Raw genomic sequence first — 10,463 nt, 5'->3', positions numbered from 1 at the left:
CATATGTGTCTATACACACACACACACACACACACACACACACACACACACACAGGTACAGTGGGTATGGAGAATCACCCCCATTTAAAATAATCACATTTTGTTGCTTTGCAGCCTGAAACGAAGACGGACCAAATTACCGATAATAACCAAGGAAAAAAACAAACAATTATGCATAATGCAGGACTTTTAATTATAAACAAGCCTGAAATACACCAGGACTCTTATTTTGAAATGTCTATCATTTAATATTACCGGCTATATTAATATGACCCATTTATTTATTTTTATTTATTATTTATTTTTTTATTGTCTAGTACATTTCTCCTCAACAGGATGCAATATTGGAGGTAATATTCATGTCAATAGTGCACACTATGTGGTAGAGTTTTGAAAAAGCCCTAACCTTAAATGTGAACAATAGTAACATTGGTACTTGCATTAGCAAAATATAATTTGCACATAACAGACAGCACAGCACAGCGCTATCTAGCACAGACAGTTCACCTGAGAGATTGCTGGAGGTTTGGTTTCTTTCTGTAACTGTAGGGCACTTCAAAATCATGTCTATAGGTGTCAAGCATGGGATGATTTGGATTTTAGGGCACTTTGGCTTGGGATGACAGTGGGTCTCTTGGGTGTATTAAGAATAAAATCCACTAGCTACAGATTCTAACTCCAAGACTACATACTGCTGCTGAGGAGTTCTACATGGGCTTGAGGATGTTGAGGCGATGGATAACGTTCTGGAAGCACTGGTTGGCTTGTTTTGGAAGCTGGGATATCTCCTGGTATAGCAGCAGGAGATCGGAGGGCATCTTGGGCAGGGGAACATTATTGTTTTTCAGCAGGTGTAAGCTGCTCAGACATGTGGAAGCATGGGGGATGCGAAGAATCCAGCTCTTTATGCCAGAACAGCTAGCAGGCACTGCAGATAGGCAGACCGCTTCAATTACTGGACATTCACATTACATTGCATTGGTTATGTTCAAACTGGATATCAGTAACCAGTCACTAGATACAGTAATGTTCGTTTGGTTTATACTCTGTTTTATACGGCACATCTTTCATTCTTGTATAGGTATAATGTGCGTGTATTTGTGTGTGTTCATGTTCTCACTGACCTCCACATCCTTCTTCAGGAGGTTCCTCTTCCTGTAACAACAGAAGATGAAAAATGACATCACATAAGACAGCAAAGACAAATATAACAAACTTTTCCCCTAACATTTGTAAGTGTATATAGCTGCCTGCCATTCAGAAAAATCCCAACATAATTTTTGTTTCTGCACTAAAAAATGGCTTTAAGACAATCTTCACTTAGAGATTGCTAATACATTTCACAAATAATTACAAAGAAACAGCATATAATTAAATGCGAACCTTTGGAGTGTAAAGGCTAAAATAGTATTATCTTGTAAAACACAATAATCTTTGATTTATTTACACTTTTTTTTTTTTTTTTTTACAGTGTGAAATAAATCTACTTAGAGTTCTTTTTCCACCAAGGTTGCATTTAATTGATCAAAAAAATACAGAAAAGATTTATGATTGTACAAATAACTATTTCTATTTCACTTAAAAGTTATGTTATTCACAATCTCTATTAAAAGAATCCTCTGCTTGCTACAATGACAATTAAGAAGGCTTTGTGCAGTCTTACGTTTTATTACTTTTGCGAACTAGTCCTAGGGTTTTTACCTGATTGGAACCAAACCAGTGCAGAAAGATTCTCTGGAGGCTGAATATCAACAATTATTAAAAAAAGTAAAACTTTTGACTAACCATTGCAACGGGACGCCAGAACATTCGTAAGGGGCGGAGCTGCTTTTACTAAAATGCCTATAACTCTTGAACGGAAAGAGATATTTTCACCAAACTGGGAACATGTATGTAAGAGCTCAATCTGAGGTGACCGTAAAAAAACGCAGAGTTTGGCCACTTCGTGGAATTGAGGAATTGAGTTTGACATTCCTGCTCTAGATCAATAATTATCAAAAAAAAAAAAATAAAAAAAAAAATAAAAAATTTGAATATTAACCTTTTGGGTAGCTATAACCGGGTTGTTTAGAAGAGGGGCGTGTCCAAATGCACCCAAAAGCCAATAAATCCTAAATGAAAGCACGAAACGTCACGAAACTAGGTGAGCACATGTGACAGATGATTCTAAACAAGCATGCAAAGTTTTATGGAAATCTGACCACAGCTGGCACCAAAACCATTAATAAGACTTCAAAACATCAAATGACATCAAATTGCAAAAAAAAAAACAAACAACAACAACAAAAAAAACACACAAAATGTGCAGAGCAGTGGTACCCCAGGACTGGAATTGAAAACCACTACTATAGTTCTATGGTAAATTCCTTAAAATTGCAATTATAACCACTAGATGGAAGCAGAGGATCACTCATTTACTCATTCTGTTCCCTAATATGCTCCTTTTCACAAGGTTTTACTTTTGGATTTACATTAAGACAATTTAAAAATCATTATTATTACATTTAAAATCACATTTAGTCAAAGTTTACCACTTCATTTATACAGACATATCAGACATGATAAACACTATAAACATTCTCATGTTTCTCTCATTCACCACAAATCCAAATGTGCGCTTCATGCATGTTTTGTGTACTTGACATTATTTGCATTGCATAAGTCACTATACGATATAAATCACAGCATGTTTCCGATGATAAAACATGCAGCTTATATTCTGGAAAATATGGTAATAACGTTTTGGCTGCTTTTGATGAATTAGAAGTTGCCTTGGTGAAAATAAATCAATTCCTTTCAAAAACATTTAAATATTTTCCCAAACTTCCTGTGAAGAACTGTGCTAAAATGTTTTAAGCATTGTTACCTGGTCAGCATCAGGAGGTAAAGATGTGGCTCGCTGAGGCTGAGTGGTCACGGGTGGTGAGACCGGATCTGCTTGTAGTGCCTGATCTGAAACCTCAGACTCATGCGGCGAGGGCTCCGCCGGGCAGACGTCCACCAGGCTCCTGAAAAGGGTTTTGAGCAGAAGTCTAGTCATGGCAACACAACCAGTCAATCAGAGGCTGGTAAGCCACCTATCAGATGTAAGTGTTGACCAGGAAAAACTCAAAGGAGCTGACAAGAACGTGTTATTGGATTATGAAAATCAATCATTCTGAAAGACAATTACATTTGTACTCATATGAAAGGATGTTTTTAAATCCAGCTGCAGTGAAAATGAATTTATGATGTCTTTTAGGGTCTTTCATAAAGAGATTACAGTTACAGGAATAGTTCATCCAAAAATGAAAATATGCTGAAAATGTACCACTCTCAGGCCATCCAAGATGTAGATGTAGTTTGTTTCTTCATCAGAACAGATTTGGAGAAATTGAGCATTACGTCACTTGCTCACCAATGTAGCGTCTGGACCACTCAAACACACAATATATATTTTGTTAGCCAAGAGGAGACTGGTTTTCCTTTGCTAAAGTAAGGAAACGTTGCTTCTTTTGATCCTGTAAACAAACGTTGGTTTTCACGAGACGCACTGGCGCATGCGCAACGCTGACCTCATACCTCATGCTCCTGGAACTGTCTGTGTACAACTGTTGGCACAAGCTATATTCAACAGCTGATAAAAACATCACAATAATCCACAAGTAATCCACACAACTCTAAAATATGAGTCCTATATCCATAATATTCCTTTCTCCAGAAATTAATTTTTATTTTTGGGTGAACTAACCCTTTAATGATGGATTTGTTTCTTACAAACACGCAGCTTTTCACTTCACAAGACATTAATTGTTGGACTGGAGTGGTGTAGATTATTTGTGGATTATTGTTATGTTTTTATCAGCTGTTTGGACTCTCATTCTGATGGCACCCATTCACTGCAGAGGATCCATTGGTGAGTGATACATTTCTCAGATAAAGAAACAAACTCATCTACATCTTGGATGGCCTGAGGGTGAGTAAATGTTCAGCAGATTTGAATTTTTTCTGGTGTTTACCAAGTTAATGCCTGGTGAGGACTATGGTAACCAGCAAATGCAACAAACTGTATGATGGTGACAATGCTGGTCTCAACAGCACCTCAACTTTTATACTCCTTTAATCTATTTTTGCTTGTAAAGAAGGAAAGAGGAGTAATACATCCTCTGGCATGGTTAGATTGTCACATAGAGTCAACTTTTAACTAAAAGTAGCAGTGCTACTAACTTAATTTTTCAGTGGCCCAGCTGTTAGCCCAGTAGTGGTTTAGCATGATGAAACTCTACAAGTAAATACTTTTTGTGGCATGTCTTAGATGATGTTATAGTAGAATATGAGTAGCATCCCAAGTAATATATTTAAAATACATTTATTTCTTACTTAATTCAAATCTATTAACACATTTAACTGACATATCGCTCGAGACTTACTGATATAAAAATTATAATTAAACTTTATTTGGAGTACTTTACTTGTGCACAATGCACATTTCTTAATATTATGCCTAAAATGTGTTTTAATATCACTATTGATGAGGATTGTATGATCTTTGAATAATATCGGTCTTCAAATGCAAGATATTTAAAGTATACTGAAGTATACTTGCAATAGTTCCACTTTAGCAGAACCAAATATACTTCAGTATATCTTTAGTTGTACATCCACACAATTACAGCGCATTAAGTACAAAATTAGTTGTTCCAATTTAGCTGACTTTAAGTATACCAGTTTAGTATACTAAAAGTACAATTGCAGGGTATTTTTATTAAGTACATAAATATGTAAGTGTACTTGTAGTATACTTGGCATGAAATAAATGTATTTCAAATACATTTTAGTATATTTGTTTTTCACTAGGGATAAGGGGTAATGTAGGTAAAATCTATGTTTAATGTACACAAAATAATGTAGGCCATTCTAACATACCTTTTCATGTCAGCACTGTTTACAGGGGATGTCAAGTTGGTTGCAAAATGTTGATAAAAAGTGCACATTTCAGTTTAATTCCATGACTTTCTGGCTTTCTGAATTCAGCACTGCAATACGCAGCAGCAGCAGCAGGTCTGAAACTGCGTTCTACTTCTACATAAGTGCTTCGGCCTAAAAGCTTCTTTGGCATCAGCAGTTCTGGTTTTCAGACAGGATGGTTTATAGTGACGTGGTAAAGCAGGATGAAGCCTAAATTAAGCATCTGACATCATGCCCAAAATAACACAAAGTACTCAAAAGTGGGACACTTCTATTTTTGTAATGGTTTGTCTTTTTACAGACTGAAACACTCAAAAGAGATTTGCTAAATTGCTTATTCTAATAAAAAAAAATACAAAAATTGTTATACTATCGGACAAAAGTTTCCAATAATTACGATTTTTTAAAATGTTGTTGAAAGAAGTCTCTTGTGCTCACCAAGGTTGCATTTATTTGATCAAAATACAGTAATATTGTGAAAGATTATTACAGTTAAAATAACTGCTTACTATTTGAATATATTACTGTAATGTTAAGCTGAATTTTCAGTCTCCGTTGTCACATGATCCTTCAGAAATCATTCTAATATGCTGATTTGCAGTTTAATTTTTTTTTATTACTATCATCAGTGTTGAAAACCGATTTTTTTGCACATTATTTTTTTTTTGTGTGGAAACTGATACATTATCATTCAAATGTTTGGAGTAAAAAAGAAAATAAATGAATACTTTTATTCAGCAAGGACGCATTCGACTGATCAAAAGTGTCAGTAAAGACATTGATAATACTATATATAATTTCTATTTCAAATAAATGCTGTTCTTTTAAACGTTCTATTCAAAGAATCGTGAAAAGAATGCTTTATGGTTTTCACAGATATATTAAGCATCACAACTGTTTTCAACATTGATAATAATAATAATAATAAATGTTTCACCAAATCAGCACATTAGAATGATTTCTGAAGGATCATGTGACGCTAAAGAACATTTCACTAAAGAAAAACTCAGCTTTGCATCTGAGGAATAAATTACATTTTAAAATAGATGAACAAAATAGATATTTCACAATATTAGGATTATACATAATTACCTTTTTAAAACAATTGCTTGAGAAGTTATTTAAGATAGTTTGTACTGTATATCAATATATATCTGATATATAATACTGCCCAGACCTAAAGACAATATAAAACATTGCATGAAAGTATGAAGGCTTCATACTTATCTCAGGAGTACATGCTCTAGTTTTACAGGAACAGTAGAGGCAGTGTGGGGACTGTGTAGATATAAACAGCAGCTATAGCATGTGTTGCAGCTTTAATGAAGTATAATGTCGCGACAGGACCTTGCTAAAGGACCCTGCTATCACTGCTTGATTTGTCATGTCAACTACACAGGTAGTGTAATGCCCAGGCTGCTAGATCTGTGCTGCTTAGTTCTGAGGATGAAGGCCTTACTCTGTGATCTTACTATCCTCTCTCTCCTCCTCACTCTCTTCACCGAGCGGCTGTAACCTGTATGGCGAGCCGGAGAGGACAAACAGCACTTCAGCAGCTGACACGCAGGAGAATAAAGTAACGGTACAGCAGTAAAACGAAGCAAGCACAAACTCGCATCCAGTCATATTGTGAGTTGTAACATTCACTCTGCTGTGAGGAAATTTGCAGCACTGAAGGGTTTGAAGCAGAGTCCAAAATTAAGTTTTTGCCACACCTGCGAATGGAAAGTGTAATACTAGCCATGCATTTTTTTTTTTAATCAACCATTAAAGTGCATTTTGCAATAATTAAAAAAAACTGGAGGAGGCATTATTATGGATTATGGACTGGTATTTTGGCCAGAAGCGACGGTTTAAAGTTAAAATGCCTTAAAGGGTTAGTTCAGATAAAAATATGCAATAATTAAAAAAAATCTATAAATATAGAGTATATATAAGATTTGGGATTATTAATCATACACTGTAAAAATGTGAATGTTTTACAAGAATATACTATTTTAGTCTTTCTTCTTCAAATCTTCACATGTACTTTTATGTTACCTGCCTTTGTAATTATTTGTAAAATATATCAATTTCTAAGTGAAAATTGTTTCTACACCAATTTTAATTTTTTTATTTTTTTTATTTTACTGCAAATTAGTGACCAACACCCACAGGGCATTGGGTCACTTGCAGCATCATATGAGATTTTATTTAATTTACATCATATTACATTTTAATTTACATCGTATTATATCATATTACATCATATAAGATTTTATTTAATACTTTAATTTAATTTAATAATTTAAAATCATTTAATAAACTGCATCTGTCAAAAAAGAAAAAAAAAAGCAAGACATGATTTTGCTATTATATAATTTTTTTATATATACACTACGGTTAAAAAATTTGGGGTCAGTAAATTTTCATTTATTAATTTTTTTCCTGAAAGAAACACATTTTTTTCATCAATGACAAATTAAATTGATCAAAACTAACAGTAAAGATATTTATAATGTTACAAAAAATATCTATTTCTAATAAATGCTGTTCTCTTGAACTTTGAAGGATCACTGAAGACTGGAGTAATTCAGCTTTGCATCACTGGAATAAATTAGATTTTACAGTTTAGTTTTAATTTTAATAATATATCACAATATTACTTTTTTTTACTGTATTTTTGGTGAACATATTCTTTCAAAAACATAAAATCGTACTTGCAAAACTTTTGAACAGTAGTGTTATTTGGGTTAAAATGAGGAATATGCACATATACTGTATGTAATGAAAAGTAATGTAATGAAGCATATAGATGACCACAAAGCTAATAGAAATAGACATAAGCTCTAATTCTAGGCCAAAGACTATTGTTACTGTTTTTGTTATTTGGTGAGTGTTAATTTTGGACCCTGGCAGAAAGCAAGGAGTGAGAGCGGAAGGGAGGGAAGACACTTACTCCGGATCTTCTTCATTCTCTTCCTCCTGGATATTTGGCAGTCTTTGTAAAACAAACAGTGAACAGGTGAATTCTGAACACTGTAAGTGTGTTGATGTGTGTGTCTGTGTGTGTGAAAGATATAGAGACACAGCGCACTTGTCGCAAAAGTGACTACTTTAGTAGCCACTTTGTGGTTTATCACACCCCAGATCTCAGTCTTAACAAACACAGAACAGGGCATGAACTCAATTCCTCTCTGAGTTTGTGGTGTGTTTGTGACTTACTGATCCTCATTGTCCAGCTCTTCAGTTTTCGTGTCGATGATGATCTGTGTGGTTTGCTCTTCCTCCAGCTGTCTGACGGCCAATTCTGCAGCCTGCCGGGCCAGATCCTCTGCTATACGAGCCGCTTCCACACACTCCTGCTGAAGTCTACACACACACACACACACACACACACACACACATGTATATATATACATACATATGTGTGTGTGTGTGTGTGTGTGTCATTGCACTAGTTTTTGGCCTTGTAAACAAATATCAGCAACTGAACCAAACTGCATAGTTTTTGCTCAGTTTGAGATTAAAACTAAGGTGTCACTGCACTAATGCACAGGTTTTTCAAGTCATATGCATATTTTTTTCCAAGTCATATAGCTTTGTTGTGGTTGTTATTGACTAAAGATCTTCCCCTTTAAATGCCATTCAGCATACTCAAACTGGAAAGTTTTGTTTGGTTGTGAATTTTCATTTTTGGGTTAACCATTTCTTTAATCAAGGTCAAGTCTTAAAGGTACAGTAGCAACAGGGACTATTTAACTCTGAGGGTCAGAGAGAGGGTGAAAAACTAAACTACGACTGGTTTTGGTGCAATAAACCTTGAAAAACATTAAAAGTATAGAATATAATCTAGCCCTTATTAACCCTATAAAACCTTTTATATAAAGTCACTGTATTTGATGTACAAATGTCTAAGGCCTCTAAATGATCAAAATGATCAAAACTTTGAGGAAAACCAATCATCTGCTAATTTATACTTCACAAGTAAAAAGCCTTTTAGTGTAACAATATCCACCATCAGGTTGTGGTTCACGTGTCTTTACTGATTTTAATACGCAAGTGTGAGAATAACTTTTGTATTGTTAGTAATATTTCAAGATGAACACTTATTGGACTGAAGCAACTTAGGTTTACTTGATTATCCATACAATTATTTTTTTTAGAAAAATCATGTTAAATTCATGTCTCAGTCATCATTGTATTGCATTGAATTATGTTTTGCCTCCACAATAAAAACTACAGAGACTTATTATAGGGAGAGACAGAGTGACATCTGATATTTATATGTATTTTATGTAAGTAGTCTCCTATACTGTAGCAAAGATTTCATTGATTTACATTACAAGCTTTCAGAATTTCATTTAACCTTTTGCCTTATAAATTTCAGCAACTGAACCAAACGGCATATTTTTTGCTCAGTTTGAGAATAAAATTGAGGTGTTTTTTCCTCTTATGAGCTTTATATTCTCCTATATCACACTACATGAGCCATAAAAGCCTGCGGTATCAAATATGAAAAAAAAACAATAAAAAAAAAAAATTAGATTATGACTAAAGATTCAATAAACAGTTTCATTGATTTACATTACAAGCTTTCAGAATTTCATTTAACCTTTTGCCTTATAAATTTCAGCAACTGAACCAAACGGCATATTTTTTGCTCAGTTTGAGAATAAAATTGAGGTGTTTTTTCCTCTTATGAGCTTTATATTCTCCTATATCACACTACATGAGCCATAAAAGCCTGCGGTATCAAATATGAAAAAAACAAATTAAAAAAAAAATTAGATTATGACTAAAGATTCAATAAACAGTTCTATTTCAAATGACATCATTGAGATTTTTCTAAATATTATTTCATATTTCAGGCCTCACATAGTTAAATCCACCACAAGGTCACTGGGATCCAAACCATTGGCTCTCACCTCTCCTCTATGTTTGCTATGGCAATCTCCTCTGCTTCCTTCTTGATGCTCTCAATGAGAGGCATCCAGCGCTCAGTCTGGGTCTCTGCGTCCTCCTGCTCCTGCATGGCCAGCATGTGCGGCAGGATATTGGGCAGCACCTGCAGCAGGGATGAGCCCTCCTGTGGCACCTGCTCCTCAGCCTGGACGTCCTGCCCCGAGCCCTGCTCCCTCTGCTGGGCCTCCCAGTCTGAGTCCACCTCCTCCAGCACCATATCACACGGGTCCTGCAGGATGCAGACTGCACCGACAACAGGAAAAAAAAATCATGCTTCGTAGGTCATAGAGATTAGGCTGAGAAACTGATATTTCTTTTTAAAGTGATCCTTTTCTACTGAATATTTTTGTATCAATGCATCACAATTGACGTGGTATTCTCAGAATCTGAAGCATGTAGATTCAATTCCAGTGCATGGGAAAAACTGTGCATTATAGCATTGATCCCACTGGAGCCCAAATTGGTTTGCTGGACTCCAAGCATGTCCAAGCAGATTAGACTGGTCTGTTTAGGTTTTGGATGGTTTTAGAGGGGTTTTGGGCAATTGTCAGCTGTTTTTTTTTTTTTTTTTT

At 35.0% G+C, this 10,463-nt stretch overlaps 1 protein-coding gene across 1 annotated transcript in view; it reads right to left on the bottom strand.

Annotated features, from left to right (window-relative positions):
* LOC107717637 (cyclic nucleotide-gated cation channel beta-1-like) overlaps nt 1-10,463 on the bottom strand; it is a 39,931-nt gene that overhangs the window by 18,281 nt on the left and 11,187 nt on the right. Inside the window, exons 16-23 of the mRNA XM_016524449.1 lie at nt 9,855-10,134; nt 8,152-8,298; nt 7,886-7,927; nt 6,407-6,463; nt 4,906-4,920; nt 2,867-3,008; nt 1,125-1,155; nt 709-928 (exon numbers count right to left, since the gene is read on the bottom strand). Of these exons, the coding sequence (XP_016379935.1) occupies nt 709-928; nt 1,125-1,155; nt 2,867-3,008; nt 4,906-4,920; nt 6,407-6,463; nt 7,886-7,927; nt 8,152-8,298; nt 9,855-10,134 (934 nt within the window). The remainder of the gene's footprint in view (nt 1-708; nt 929-1,124; nt 1,156-2,866; nt 3,009-4,905; nt 4,921-6,406; nt 6,464-7,885; nt 7,928-8,151; nt 8,299-9,854; nt 10,135-10,463) is intronic.

This window comes from Sinocyclocheilus rhinocerous, unplaced genomic scaffold (genome assembly GCF_001515625.1).
Source record: "Sinocyclocheilus rhinocerous isolate Xijiao unplaced genomic scaffold, SAMN03320098_v1.1 scaffold2047, whole genome shotgun sequence".
In the NCBI taxonomy this organism is placed as follows: Eukaryota; Metazoa; Chordata; class Actinopteri; order Cypriniformes; family Cyprinidae; genus Sinocyclocheilus; species Sinocyclocheilus rhinocerous.
This window is presented reverse-complemented; position numbering and strand designations above follow the sequence as displayed.